The sequence below is a fragment of the Ostrea edulis genome, chromosome 4 (genome assembly GCF_947568905.1).
Source record: "Ostrea edulis chromosome 4, xbOstEdul1.1, whole genome shotgun sequence".
Taxonomy (NCBI): Eukaryota; Metazoa; Mollusca; class Bivalvia; order Ostreida; family Ostreidae; genus Ostrea; species Ostrea edulis.
This window is the reverse complement of record NC_079167.1, coordinates 61932598-61948817: the sequence shown is the minus strand read 5'-3', so window position 1 is coordinate 61948817 and position 16220 is coordinate 61932598. Positions and strand designations below refer to the sequence as shown.

General features: G+C 34.1%; 1 protein-coding gene across 1 annotated transcript in view; it reads right to left on the bottom strand.

Moving 5' to 3' along the window:
* Positions 1–16220, bottom strand: part of LOC125671402 (uncharacterized) — a 139343-nt gene that overhangs the window by 88917 nt on the left and 34206 nt on the right. The window contains exons 49-69 of the mRNA XM_056163272.1: positions 15631–15759; positions 15059–15247; positions 14651–14779; positions 13952–14137; positions 12845–12982; positions 11411–11608; positions 9558–9689; positions 9154–9339; positions 8750–8881; positions 7975–8151; positions 7356–7484; positions 6973–7161; positions 6536–6658; positions 5422–5604; positions 4864–4983; positions 3188–3370; positions 2958–3086; positions 2443–2631; positions 2154–2288; positions 1747–1932; positions 1142–1294 (exon numbers count right to left, since the gene is read on the bottom strand). Of these exons, the coding sequence (XP_056019247.1) occupies positions 1142–1294; positions 1747–1932; positions 2154–2288; positions 2443–2631; positions 2958–3086; positions 3188–3370; positions 4864–4983; positions 5422–5604; positions 6536–6658; positions 6973–7161; positions 7356–7484; positions 7975–8151; positions 8750–8881; positions 9154–9339; positions 9558–9689; positions 11411–11608; positions 12845–12982; positions 13952–14137; positions 14651–14779; positions 15059–15247; positions 15631–15759 (3315 nt within the window). The remainder of the gene's footprint in view (positions 1–1141; positions 1295–1746; positions 1933–2153; positions 2289–2442; positions 2632–2957; positions 3087–3187; positions 3371–4863; positions 4984–5421; positions 5605–6535; positions 6659–6972; positions 7162–7355; positions 7485–7974; positions 8152–8749; positions 8882–9153; positions 9340–9557; positions 9690–11410; positions 11609–12844; positions 12983–13951; positions 14138–14650; positions 14780–15058; positions 15248–15630; positions 15760–16220) is intronic.

Here is a 16220-nt window from a genome sequence, read left to right as displayed (position 1 = left end):
GTATGATACAGTAAAACTCTGATATAGCGAATTTCTGCGGACAGTCTATAAAAATTCGCTATAAAGCGTAATTCGCTATACATTTATAGCGAATTCATAATTCAAATATACTGTAACAAATTCGTTATAAAACTGATTTGTTCTACATGTATATCAGTTGTATAAGAAAGCAGCAATCAATATACTTGCATTTGTATTGTCTCTAAGAGAAATTAAGTCTATATATTTTCAAGAAGATATATTTTTAGACAAAAAATATACACATTAATTGATATATGATAATTTATCTTGATGGATTATTAAGTCACGCAAGAACATGTCGAGAGAAAAATGTCAACAAAACTATGCGCAATACATACATGTACAAACAGTCTATTGCAGTTGTCATTTACTTGTCGCTTTACACAAATGAAGGAGTGTACAATAAAATAAATGCATTCAAATTTGATTAACGAGAATAGTGAACAATACCGACGATATATTTGCTAAATGTACATGTGTAAGTATTGTTTTGCGTTAACAACTCTTTTTTTTTTTTTTAAAAATACATACAGAAATTTTGAAATAAGTGTGGATCCTTCATGGCAATGGAAAGCAATTTTTAAAAATCATGAGTTTAAAATGAAAAAAAAGAAATTCGTTATAAAAGGTGATTTTTACATTCAATTTTAATTCAAGGGGAATAGAAATTTACTTCGTTATATCCGTGTTTGTTATAGACGCAGATTTTTATATAGAATATATAAAGAATTTGCCGGGGAAATCGTTTTCACTTCGCCATAGCCGTAATTTTGCTATATCCGTGTTCGCTATATTCGAGTTTTACTGCATGTGAAAGGGAAATGAAATTATAAAGAGAAAACCCCGAACGGACGGATGTACAGACATCGCTGTACCATAATACGTCCCGACGGGCGTATAAAAATTGGACAAGCACGGTCCAGCATAGATCCAGAGGTCTGGATCCCCTGAGAATGATCACAAAACATATATTTACACCTACTTTAAAGCAGTTTTAGCTGTGAAATCCCAAAGTTTGACCCATAGCATAATGTCAAGTGAATTTTCTACACTGATAAGAAGCTTTATTGCATTTACATAACAAAATACAAAAATATTTTACAATTTTAGAAACACAAACCGTGTACACTGGGGTGTCCTGATTATCGGTGTATAAGGGCAGAATGATGGATATAATGCCAAGGTTATTCTCTGATCTCAAGCGGAAGTAGTTCAAGCCATTCTGGTTTGGTGTGCTATCTGTCATCTCAAAGGTTATTTCATTATTTGGTCTCTGAAACAAATGATGGCAGTGGAGATATAGCCATAAAAATTCCTTCTAATTTTCAGTACACATGCATAAACTCACATTGGTGTGAATGACGATATCAACCATCAAACTAGGCCAAAATTACAAGAGACTATTTCCTGCAATATCTATTTAAAAAGACAAAAGGGAACTAACACATGTTTGATAGTTGCAAATTCTTTACCATTGTTACAGTAATTAATGTGAACATATTTAACAATTCTATTCTTGTCCTTTAGCAAGTACAGAAAGTGCTACTAGTAAAAAAAAGATCAAGCCACTCTAAACTATAAGCAGTCGATCATTCCTACTCTTCACCTGCAATCATCTATTTTTTGTTTCTATATGATCAAACAATATCCTAAGCAAAATGTAAATTTACAGAAGAAATCCCCCACTTTTTTATTACAACGGACAAAATCCCTGAGTTAACTTACAATCTGATCAGCATCAGTGGCTGTGATAGTGACTATGTCCAGCCCCACTTGTTGATTTTCATATATAGTTCGGTTATAATCAGCTTGTGCAAACACCGGGGCATTGAGGTTCCTCTGAATGTTGATGGTAGCAATGGCGGTAGCTGATCTTGGTGGTGAGCCTCCATCCTCAGCTACAATACGACCCTGCAAGGAAAAAAATTCCTGTTTAAATCTGATTACAATGTATTTCATATGTCCAAAGTCCTTAAGAAAAAAAGTGGAAATTTTGCATGTGAAAATATCTTTATGACAATAAAATTAGATTAGATTTTTGCATGAAGCTTGCTTTATTAAAAAAAAAAGACTTAAAAGTATACCACATTCAACAATAAAAGACACTCAAATATCTAAACACTAGTTTTTACCTGATATGACGCCACATCCTGTGAAGTCAGTGGGCGTCGCACTGTAATATTCCCACTGCTTGCATCAATACTGAAGAATTGCTGGAAGTCTCCATCTCCTATCAGTCTGTATCTTAGCTGTCCATAGGGAGATGCCTACAGGAGAGAAAAATTCCTGTCACAAAACTAACAATGGAAACCATGCATCATTTTATTTATAGGTGAGTGGTTTTCATGACTCAGGAAGTCTGCTAAAAATATGAACTGTGTTTTCAATTAAATCTATTTATGGACTGTTGGAAAATCTTACAATGGTATCAGCATCCGTAGCAGTCACTCTTAGAACACTAGTGGTGACAGAAGTGTCTTCTCGAATACTGGTAGAAAATGACCCAGTAAAAATGGGAGCATTGTTGTTTCTTGTGATTGTTATAGTGACAGGGGCTGTAACTCCTGACGGTTTAGGTGGAAGTCCATCATCTCTCAGACGAACTTGAAGCTGAAAAGTCAAATTTACATACTGGTGACTCTTTGTGCATTAAGTGAAGAAGGATGACTATATTTGTAGAATTTCTACATCAGAGCTGTGACACTGCCTATTATGCTAATGAGACACTGACTATCATGTTAATGAGACACTATTATGTTAATGAGACACTATTATGTTAATGAGACGCGAATTATCATGTAAATGTGACACGGGCTATTGTACATGCTCACACCAGAAGCCATTTTTTGAATACCCAATAAATTAATATATCTAAATAGGAACAAAACTCAGGTTTAATTAAAAACTTTTCATAACTACACACTAATATCACTTACAGTGAAGGTCTGAGTAGAAGTCTCAGTGAGAGGTCTGGAAACAGTCAGAAGGCCTGTAGCTGGGTTTAAGTAGAAGAAATTACTCCCCTCCACAGGATTGCTGGATTCTAATATGTACTCAATGGTGTGCTGCAATAAAAAAAAGATACTTCCAAATTTTGAAGACTTTTTGAAGATTTTGTATGTTTAATTTGTTAATTCCATAATACAGAAGAGAAAAAAAAGCCTGCCTGATCTGCATCTTCAGCATTAATCTGAAGCAGGCTGACAGCCAGTGGGTAGCTTTCATTGACGGTTTTACTGTAGGTTGGAGTGGTAAAGCCTGGGGCATTAGGGTTTCGATTGACGATGATGGTAACATTAGCATAAGCCTTCTGATCCGGATAGTCACTATCATAAGCTGCCAGTCCAAGCTGTTAAATAAAACAAATTGTTTCAAATTATGATATTCTTAATTAAGAAACATCTTTAAACAAGGCTTGATCATGTACATGTACTGCGCTGTACACAAGTCATGACACATGTCTATGAACACACACAGGAGCAAATTCAATTTCTCAACATCTTTTACCCTTGTTAATGTCAGTTGTTTACAGGATGACATAAACATTCTTTACTTAATTTGCAAAAGCCCCCATATTTATTTAACAACACTTGCTACAAACAAGCCTTTTTCAAAACTGATGAAAATGAAACCTAACTTTTATGTTTTTGTAAGTAAAATGAATACAATTGACTGTACGAAATGTAATTCATTCCCATGATTTCTCAACAAAGTCAAAAAATAGAGGAGGAAATTTGTATACAGTTAATTCTCGAATTATCGCCACTCAATTCATCGACATTTTTGTTACAACGCCGCATTTTTCTAAGAACGTTTTTCCTATTACTTAAAATTCTCGTTAAAAGGCCAAATTCACTACCGCCGTTTGCCAAGGTATTTTTAGGACAAAAGTCTACATCAACGTGTTAATTATCTCGATAAACCGCCATGGGTGCACGTGATCAGTGATGCGGGAAATTGGTCAATATCGATCTCCGGCTTACACCTGGACAGAATGAACCCAGTCTTATATAAACAAGATAATTACTTAAGAGTACATCCATCAGAAACCATGCAAAATGAACTGTAGTCTTGTTGTTTTTACCTCATTTAAAAATATTTCATTTTAGCTATGGCTTCGCGACAAAAGAGGTTTCTGTTTAATTTCTAAGAAAATAAGCAAATTGCATACCACGGAAACCATCCAAAATGTACACAACAGGAAATCTCCAATTATTCTACTGTTTTAAGGTAAAAGTCCATAAAAAGGAGGACAATGGGTGATAATATGACTGCAAAGGGTGAAATACTCATTGATCTTCGTCCAGTTAAAGACGGCTCACCTACCAGGAAACAGCCATGTGTTGCACTAAATACCGACACTGGACATGGTTAATATATAACTTGAAACATACTGTGTATATGTGTCTTGTATGTGTATTGTTTTGAAATGAAGCCTTATTATTGATAAAACTATTTTAATCATGCTAGAAAATTTGGAAAAATAATTACGAGATATATTTTTTTTATTAAGTTGGTATGTAAAGGAAAGATAACTCTTATATATACAACAAATGTAACTCTTTCTCCCCAAGATGACAGAAATTCAATTCATCGCCAAATTCGTTATAACGCCATAAATTCAAAAGAACAAAAGGTGGCGGTTTATCGAGAATTGACTGTAGATTTATATATCGAACGCAAGAGGAATCGGCAGTTCTATTTAGGAAGGAATTTTTTTTTCATTTTCCAACCATGATTTGTTTATTTTTGCCTTTAGCATGTGGCAAGGCATGAACCTGTTCATCCATTTTATTTTATTTTTGTACCAGATGTTCTCAATAGAAAGTCCTTTGTACTCACAGTGTATGTCAGTGCTGTATCATCAGCTACACTAGACAGCAGATTGACCTGTCCATTGGAATCAACTCCGAAATATCCAGGAGCAGAGTAGTATCCGATGACCTCATAGACAAGTGTACCCTGAAACAATCCACACATAACTGTACAAAAGGTTGAACGGAGATGAATGTTAACTTTGTGTTCAGCCTTAGCTTTCACTGTGTAGTTTTCATACATAGTGTGCAAATTAAAATGGTCTCAGTATTATGACTGCAGAACCAGAAACCTGAAGACATTCAATTTCAAGAAAATCCTCAAATCATTACAGTAAAACATGCTTATAATGAACATGCTTAAAATGAATTCAAGCTTATTGTGAAGCAATATTTACTCCCATTTGAAAGAAAAATAAAGAAATTTTTATTGGATACAACGAAGATTGGTTATAAGGAACTGTTTTTCTCTGGCCCTAGAGGCTTGCTATAACCGTGTTTTACTGTACTCTGTTAATTCTTCACCTTCAACTTCTCTTATGAAAGTGCTAGGCATAAACTTTTGAGTTGACGTAAATCTACTTACGGATAAATCTGGATCACTAGCTTGGGTAGTAGCCACTAGTCCTGGAGCCTTATTGTAATTAATTGGTGCTCCGTACTGAGGTCTGTCAAAAGATGGAGGGCTTGTATTCCTTGTCACTGTCAACAACACCTGTGACTGTCCAAATTTCTCAGGTTTGGATTGATCACTAACTTGCACACCAAACTATAAATAGAAGTCCACATAAGCTACATAGAATGAATAACATGCAATTTAGTGAGGAGAACCACTCGTGAAATAAAACTACCAGCTTTTATTTTTATATTGTTGAAACACATATAAAATTCCTGATCACCAGTCCTCACAAATTCATGTTCTCGCGATTGGATGTCTACATGTCATCTTGCAACGCGATATTAAGTACTCAAAATAAGGAAACTACGGTAAACTTCTTCAGGAAATTTCCCAGAGTTTTAGAGTACTGCAGAAATCACTGGTCAAATTTTTTGGGGGAGAGGAGTATTTTCCCCCCATGTTTTTGTGGCATGATATTTATTCATCATTCAACAAAAACAGAAGAAAGTGAACTACAATAAAATAATGAAGACTTTCCAACCACAAAATCAATACCCTACCATGTAATTTTTGGAACCCTATTATGAAGCTATTTCCCAGTATTACTTAATGGCACAATTTTCAGATGTATTACAGGAGAAAGTGTCTTTAAGGATTTATACTACATCGTCATAATGGCCAACTTCCTTTTAAAACATGAATAAAATACATATATTAGCAATATATTTGTATCTTCCTTATACTAAATTTAATTGCCTAGCTGAGTAGCTCAGCATGTCAACTGCTAAACTGTAGATCACAAGTTTGAGTCCAGCAGGAATTTTAATTTTTTTTCCAGATTATTTTCAAATAAAACTGTCATTGTTTTGCTAAATAAAGTAAATTTGTAATTTTCCAATTTCAAAATATTGTTGTACATGCCCTCCATTTTTCATCCATATCAAATTTCTCTGGTGTAGTATTCCTCCTTAAAGCTCTTATAAAAAAATATTAGTATAAAAAATATTTATATTAGTTTGAGTGTATTCTTTTATTAATCCAATATCCACTTTCTTTAGCTTTCTTTGGGTTGTCATCTTACCCTGTAAGTAGTTTTGGAGGAGCCAGTCAGAAGCTGATTCAGGGTGATAACTCCAGTGCTAGGAGCCATGTAAAATGGTTCTGTCTCTCCAGTTTGCTCAATAATGGAATACAGGAGAACATCCTGCAAGAAACAAAATGCTGTTGTCAAACACCATAAGGATCCATCACATATAATCATGAATCCGAAATAAAAGTCCAGACATGGACTTAAGTCTGAAAATTTTACTCAAATATTGACTGTTATAATAAAAAAAACTCAAACTAAGTTTAAGATTTTTTTAAGAAATCAAAGCAAGGTCAACATGAAAGAAAAAAAAAACACACATGAAAAAACCCCCAAATACAAACAAGTTGCAATACAACATATCACCAACTTCCTCTTTCCAATATTTTTCATATATACGTTTTGGTGCTGGTATGTTATCTTGTATCTACCTGTGTGTCAGAATCTTCGGCGAACACTTGTATGACTGATCGTCCCAAACTGTACTTTTCATCGATATTTGTTCGATATTCACTTGAGTTAAAGAAGGGAGCATTGGTGTTTCTGCGGACAGTCACATTGACTAGGTTTTCTACTGATTGTAGTCCATTAGGGAACTGCTTCTCTGCTCTCACTTGTAACTGTGTAACAACAAAGTAAAAATTCCTCATCCACGATATCTCACTAATACATAACTTTTCTAATTTTCGGCTTCATTCAATACATTTTTTTTTTAACTGTAGAAATTAAAAAATGGGGCAATATTAATTCATCAAAATATATTTAAGTGTTTCTCTTCTAGACAACAGACATTCTGATCACCAGTGGAACTCACCAAATATGTAGATCTCTTTGATAAATCAGTACGAAGGTCTATTTTCACAGAAATGGTACCAAGAGCCTCATCGATTTTAAAATAGTCTGGACTATCACTGAAGCCAACGATTGTATACTTGATATTAGGCTGAAAAAAGTATAATCAGAAAATTATTAAAAAATTATGCATGATACAGAAAACTTCCAATTCCACTGAATGTAGATGTTCAGATGGGCAGTAGGAATCTGAGCATTACCTTTAAATTCTATGAAAATCTTTTCTAATAATCTCAAGTTACTGTGTGTTGTAGAAAGTATTATTATGTTTAATACCAATATTAAAAAATTCTACATTCCATAACTCTGTAAAGATGTTTCATATCAAATTTGACAAAAATTGGAATGGTAGTTATCAAGAAGTTAAAAATGTTCAAATTGTTAACACACACCGGATGCTGACCAATTGCAATAGGTCACCTGAGTTTAGGTGACCTAAAAAGAAAAACATATTTAACAGCCATTAAATTTTTTTCCACAATCATAATTGTTCCGAGATAATTGTGTGGACACGCAGGCCATTCCATATGTGATACGTTCAAAGTACAGTAAGTGAATGTTACAAGAGATCTTGGGCTCACCTGAGGAGTAGCAGCTACTGTGGTGACCGGACTGTCTACAAGAACACTCTCATCAATAATGGCCGTGTAGGGCTGCAGCTGTGTGAATCTAAGCGTGTCATCAATGGTTACGTTGACAACAACTGTTGTTTGCCCACTCAAAGGTGTCAACCCCTCATCAGTAGCAGTTACTTGTAACTAAAACAAAAGAAATCATTGTTACTGAAGTGAGCAACAAGAAGTGTTTGAAAAACATAATAAACATTTAGGAAATATATGGTGTAAACCATCTGTTCATGAGGATATGGATCTGGGGTAAAAAAATATATCAAATATCACCCCCAGTTTCCTTCTTTATAATGAATACAATAATTGAAATCTTAAACTGAAATCAAATTTGAGCATATCTTAGTCTTATGTCCCCTAACACTTAATATTGCCCATTACAAATCTGCTTTTAACTTTGAATATGCAGAGATTTTCAGATTCATGATGTCGACCACTTAAAGTATCAAACATACTAAACATACTAAAAAGGACTTTCATCACAAGTCTTCACAATCAGTCTAGATTATAGTTAATTCAATGGACACAATTCCATTTATTATAATGCTCGACAGAATTTCATTGTGTATTCAACTGTGCATGTAATTCTTCCAATGGAATAAATATTTATCATGAGACATTTATTGAAACCTTGTTTTTCACGTTAAAATTTTTCTAGAAGGAAAGTTAATACTGTTGACACCGTTTTACTTTTTTCCCTTGGATTGTTCAGTGCTATGTTGATACCTACCCTGAATTGAGTGATCCCAATGCCCTTGATGGTCTGCTTTAAGGAAAGTCGTCCAGAGTCCGGATTTATGTAGAAATAGGTTTGTGCATTGGAATCACCCGTTATACTGTACTTGAATACATTGTTTGGAGCCTAAAAACAAAAAAAGGGAATGGTTTTTTCCTTCTGCAAGTTGCAATGGAGTCTGAGTCAATAAATTCTTAAAACGTCATTGGAAATACATTTGTACGTGTTCTGTTGAAGCAACTACTAATACATATTGGTTAATAAACTTGAAATTCATCACCAACATACTGTGCCATTACAACGCAAGAATATACTCCAATACAAACTTAAGAAAGTTTCCTACTTCATTATGTCTATATTTGTCTGAAAAGAAAAAAATGCACTGAAAACAGGCGAACCTGCGGGTCAGAATCTGTGGCGGACACTTTAACAATTTCACTTCCAACTGGAAAACTTTCTATGATGCTTTGGCTGTAGGAGGGAGGGTTGAATTGGGGAGGGACAAGGTTTCTATTCACGTTGATGTCTATTGTTGTGGTAGCAGTTTTCTTGGGAGAGCCTCCATCTTCTGCCAGTAACCGAAGCTGTAAATAGTTTTTTTGTGAATCACCGCTATCTTAAAATCAAAATGTTTTGTCTCATCCAGTATAGCTAGACTTTGCACGAGTCTTTACTTTCAATCTGGGTCCTTATTTTTCCTTTTAACTTTCACCACATTTTATTGCAAGTCAAATATATGCATAAAATGCATTATCATTGAAAATTTAAACCTTGACCTTCTTAATTACACAAAATGTCCTACTTTGTAGGTGTTGGCAGTGTCTGCTGCTAGATTGGCTGCATTAGGAACACGAATACTAGCTCCATCCAGTTGAAATAGGGTCACAGCAGAATCGTCTCCAATCACACTCACAGACACAACATTGAAGGGATTCTGTAGGTTTGTAAAATCATTTGCACTTATAAGGTATACAATAAAAGTAAAATATTAAATGTTTTGATCTGGGAATGGATGACTGCGTTCTTTTTAACCCCCCCCCCCCCCCCCCCCCCCCAATTTGAGTGCAGGGTTTGTTTGTTTGTTCAGACCATGAAAAGAGGAATTTTGGACAATTCCTTGAAAACTGTTTGAAAATGCATAAACAGCAAAAAGATATGGTAAATTCAAAAGAAACAAAAAGTTCATTGTATTCTCCTTTACATGCAATACCAATTTTTAGGACCAAAGTTACAATTTCTATCACATATTTTATTTTGTACTTAATTATTCTTCAATGAAAAATATATCTGCAGGTTTGTGTACAAATACGTTTGATTATTTTAAGGTTGACAAGAAATAACTTATAAAACTCGGTATCACATACATAGGGGTATACATGTTCAAAAATCCATTATACAAAATATCTGTGGACAATTGTAATACACTTCATATTTTAAGGTATTACTCTTGATAATTTTCAAAAGAAAAAGGTACCTAAACAGTTTATATTCTGAAAAATTTCAGAAATGGGAAATTTTGTGATTTATTCTGGAGCGCGCCACAAGCAGCTTAAACATCAGATTATGTAAATCTTTAAATTGCTTATAACAAGTGAGTGGTTTTATTATATCATAACCTAATATGTTGTGTTCTGGCAAACTTAATAAATCATGAGATCTCTTCTTTCGTGTAAAATTGTGGATGTTCGATTTTTGGATGCATATGAACTGCAACAAATAAAAAAAAAAAAAGCAAGATAAGGTATGCCAAATATGAGTGTTTTGGTTACCTTAAGAGTTGTTAGTTAATTAAGTTAAAAAATATTTGGTAGACAAAGATTTTTAAAAGGGAGGCCCTACCACAATGAGAAATCATTTCATAAAGAAATATTTTCATGTTAATGTGTCGAACATCCTTAAACATTATACTGTGTGAATTTAAAGCTATTCACATTGTATTCAATACTTGAGTTGTCCTTGACAATGAATATGGAATTTCTCCTGGTTTGAATAATGGAAATATGCAATGTAATCCAAAAATGTTTTTGCTCTATAACCAAGATATTTGCCATTTAAAATTTCTCTCCTACTTGAATTCCCCTCTGCTAGTGTCAGTGTCCCATAACTTCATGCATTTACAGAGCATACTAAATTTCCCTGTTTATGAATGGCTAAATTTGTGACAGTTGAGCTATACTGACATACTAAATTTCCCTGTTTATGAATGGCTAAATTTGTGACAGTTGAGCTATACTGACATACTAAATTTCCCTGTTTATGAATGGCTAAATTTGTGACAGTTGAGCTATACTGACATACTAAATTTCCCTGTTTATGAATGGCTAAATTTGTGACAGTTGAGCTATACTGACATACTAAATTTCCCTGTTTATGAATGGCTAAATTTGTGACAGTTGAGCTATACTGACATACTAAATTTCCCTGTTTATGAATGGCTAAATTTGTGACAGTTGAGCTATACTGACATACTAAATTTCCCTGTTTATGAATGGCTATATTTGTGACAGTTGAGCTATACTGACATACTAAATTTCCCTGTTTATGAATGGCTATATTTGTGACAGTTGAGCTATACTGACATACTGGTCATCCATACTATATATTGCATGTTCCATCCTTAAATATCTGAACATTGATAACAATCATGTGACTCACCACTGTATCACCATCTGAGGTAAATATAGAAACACTGGGTAGGAACGAGTTGTCCTGGACTATTCTGGTTATGTTGGAAAGGTATGGAGCATTGACAAACCGTGGAGGCTGAGAATTTCTGTTGACAAATATAGTCACTGTTGCTGTATTTGTCCCTGCCAAAGAAGGGGAGCCATTGTCCACCACAGATACAGTCAACTGTCAAAACAAAAAAACACTACATTAGTCAAATATAATATGTTTGTGATGTGACTGATAAGGCAGACAGTCTATTCTTTTATGTATTGATTTATTCAGACATGTAGAATCAGAAAATTCTGAATTCATTCGGACATGTACATACAGAGCTCTGTCAAAACATCTTGGAACACAACTTTTGACATCTGATCTGCCTATTCATTCATCGTGGGAAATATAACACAGTTAATATAAACATTGTATTGTAATGTCCTATTTAGCTTCCCTGCTATCAACAACAAAACGCATGATGTGTCAAACAATATCTATCTCAAACTAGTGTGTTCAATATGACCGATTGTGAACTGAATAAAATTCAGGAATATAGTTACTACTTTTATGATGTTTTATTGTTTTTTAGAGGGATTTTTTTTTTTTTGACATGAATTGAATACAAATATCATTATTGCTGTGCAAGTGTCGAACAATGCAAGATAAAATACAAAAACAGATACCGGTAGCAATAGGTCATCTGAGTCACTCATGAATTGAATTGTTTGGGTTTTTCCCATTGGTTGAAAATAATCCACTCATTCCCACACAGAATTTTTTAAAATGACGTCATGGATGTTTTCATTTTATAAGCCTAATCATGCATGGTTGAAAGAAAAGTACAGACATGGCTGCCACACATAGTCAATAATTATACATGTATTGAATTATGAAACAAATGGTACATTGTTTAAAATATTGCTTATGTTTTCAGTCTATCAATAAAAGTAAAGTTGATGCTGAAATATTTTGCGGTTTAACATCCCAGTCTGTAACAGCTTGAAGTCACCTTGATATAAATTTATTCAACAGCACAATTACGTATTAAATGTTAAAGCCTAAATACCCAGTTCTTGAATGCTAGTCAGTGGGAAAAACCTTGCTACGAGTTGTGCAGACATGTTACGGAAATGTCTTCCTCAAGTGAAGTGACTCAAACAAAAAAAACCCACCAAATAGATAAATAAAAATGAGGTTAAACAATGTATCCCAAACTTAGGATTTTGAATTAATTCTCTCTTATGTATGTGTTACCATTAGAACTGGCTGCGTTTGCTATAATACCTCAAAATAAGATCATTTTCTTCATATTAAATATATTGAATTTCACCTCATTAACTTCTTGGGGGGGTGTGTGTGTGTGTGTGTGTGTGTGTTGTGTTTGGGGGTTGTTCTAAAATGATCTTTAATTCACCGATTACTCACAGTGTAACTTGACGTGGCTGCTGCATCATCTCGGAGATCTTTGTACAGGGAAATAACTCCCGTTGCTGAATTGATTTGGAAGTACTGTAGTGCTAATGAATTTCCAGTTAGGTTGTAGGTACGTACATTATTTGGTGCCTGAAAAATGAGATTGAGTATTTGAGACAAGACATACAAAGGCCAGATAATTCATTTAATTCTTTTTCCCCTTCTGGTGTATGAATTCAATACAATTGGACCACAGACGCCTGGGCCAAGGATATTGCACTGTAACCTGGGCTAAACAATGGAGGAAATTCAAACCATGACCATATATTTCTCTTCAAACTATGGTGTCTCTTATCATTTTTTTATGTTTCAGGAAGCATGTATCATTACCACAGAACACCAACTTATGCACATTTTAAAAAATGTCATATCCCACTGATTCACAATAATTTACAAGGCTTGCAACTCTATCTACTCCTTCCTGTACCTCATGAGAGATATTTTTCGATTAAAAGTTATTTACACTGCTTACTAGCTGGTTTCAGAGCCCCATTCACTCCCAGTAATTCTTACTTTAATATTAAAGTCCTCTAATAACACCTATCTATCTATTGTATATTTTTACTAATTTTTTTCTGTCGAGAATCATCTCATTCAAATCTCTAATCACAAAAGAGCATAAACAGTACAAAACTCGAAACGGAATAAGGGCTATCCGAATTAATCATTGTTCCTTGGTGAGCTGGCAAATTTATTGTAATAAAGTACAACAACAGCATGAAATAATGTAACAAACTCAAGATACCAGAATAGTTTTCCCACAATATCAAAATCAAATAAATGATTTACAAGTTAATTCATTCATCAAATATGCACTATGCAATACACAACTACTAGTAGGTCAATGGAGATGAGAATAGCAAGTATGTAAACAGGTCACATATCACTTAATAAAAGCCGTGAAGAAGTTGTCAGAGGAACATACAAGGAAATTCCAATTTCTATGTGGTGTGTTTCCATGAAAATAACTAAAAATTGATAAAATTTTGGGAGGTGAGTTGGCAACTATGGATAAATACATGATACAATGTTAAAAGGCAGTACTCAATATAGATTTACCGTGGTATCTGCATCACTGGAAGTCACTTGCAATATGCTGGCTCCTAGAGTCTGTGTTTCAAGGATTGTCCTTTGGTACTGATTAGGAAGAAAACTTGGAGCATTTAAGTTCCTCGTCACATTAACTAGAAGCAGACCTGTCGATGATCTTTTAGGAGTTCCAAAATCTCTCACACGCAAGCGAACCTGAAGTCAATTTTTTTTTAATTCATGAAACTCGTGAGAATAAACACATTGAAAGAGAGTGATCGGTGAGATGGTAGCACATTGGGAATTAATCATGGAAAATGGAATTTGCAATGCAACAGACAATGCAGTAGGTGAGTCCTATACAGATTCAATCCATTAGCAAACAATTTTGTTTCATCTGACACCTAATCAGGACTATCCTAAAGTAGTTACTCCTCCATTAATATGCACATTTGATGTTAAATTATGATATCACATGTGCATATATTTAATTCGCAGCACACAAATACAAGAAATCTACATGCATCATTTGTATGCAACAAAACAAAATCATTCGACATACATAAATCTTTGTTTGGTCTGCAATACAAGTATACACATCACATAGTATAACATCTCAGAGCATATTGCTTACATACAAAAAATGCACTGTCTGTTAAAACACCTATCTATAATTTACTTAGATACTTTGTTCAATTATAGACCATTGAATTATTTATTCATTTATACCCTGTATTGCTCAGCGGGATCCGTCCTTAGTGTTGAGGCAACAGTTATCCTTCCTGTCTGATCAACATTAAACAGTGCTGTGGCAGAATCATCACCAACAATCGTGTACTCCATACGTCGGAAATCATCCTGATAACAGATGTAACATTCAATTTGTATACTTTTTCTACATGACTACAATGTACTACTAAATGTCTACATGACCTCAGTCTGAAATTTTGTTCAGTAGATGCAAAACACATATTAGATATCCATTTATAAAATCGATATCAAATGTCCATTTACACACACAAGTGACCTAATTACATGTACTATATTTGTATTACAAACAAAACACATTTAACCTTCATTTCTAAATGCTGTTTATCTTGCAAATCATCACAGAACAAAAATCATGTGTAAACTTACGACAGTATCAGCGTCAGTCGAGCTCACGGTGAACACAGAGGACCCCGTTCCAGCATCTGCTCTAATCGTTACACTGCCGGGCAGGTTACTGAACAAAGGATCAAAGTCATTTCTCTGGACATTAATAGTTAGAGGAACTTCCGGGCTTGTTCTCTGGGGGGAGCCGGAGTCCGCAGCTTGTACCCGAAACTATTAACAGAGGATATCAATTCTTATACAGTAAAACACAGTTAAAACAAACATGCATATAATGAATTCTCCCTTACAATAAAGTGACTTTCATTCTCTGTAGTTTTAAAACGTATTATAAACTTCATATTGGATATGACGGATTATGTTTACAATGAATAACTATGATTCTTCCTCAGCACTATAAGTGTGTTGTACTGTATGACAGACAAGCGAAACACTATCTAAGGAATCAAACAGGAAGTTTCTAGTTTACACACAGCATTGAAGTATCATTTGTCCACATTAAATTTGGAACTCTTTTAGTTTTTGTTTATTAATTAAAAGCAATCTGGCAAAACAGGGTAACAAATACACGTGTATTACAGTAGAGTGAAAATTACGTTGAATGTCTTGATTTCTTCAGTGGTTAGATCCTTTCGAATGGAAACATCTCCAGTGGTGGGATTGATCAGAAATCTCTCAGAAGGTGTGGCCGAAGTGAAATAGTACTGGACAACATTATTTGGACTCTGAAGAATGAAAGAAAATGAACTACAGTGGTATCATGTTTCATTAGCATGTGAGCTACGACCAGACAGAGACTCTTCCCTGCAAGTTACAATATTTGAAAAATGTATCAAACTTATTTTCAATCCTTGTATATATTTCACAACCACATTCACCTAAATATTAGTTGAATATGGTGTATTGGTTCTGACCATAAAATAATGTAGGCATTCATATCTACTACAAAGGAAAATAAACTATTTTAAGATATCAACTTAATGACCATAACACAAGGGTATACACTATATAATCTGAAATAAAATCCATTTAAGAGGTAACAATTATTTCTAAATCACAAATATTAATATGATTATAGCTGTGCAAGTGTTGAACAATGTAAGATAACATACAAAAACAGATAGTACTAGGTCATCTGAGTCACTCTGGTGACCTATTGTTATCTGTATAAAAAAATAAAACACAA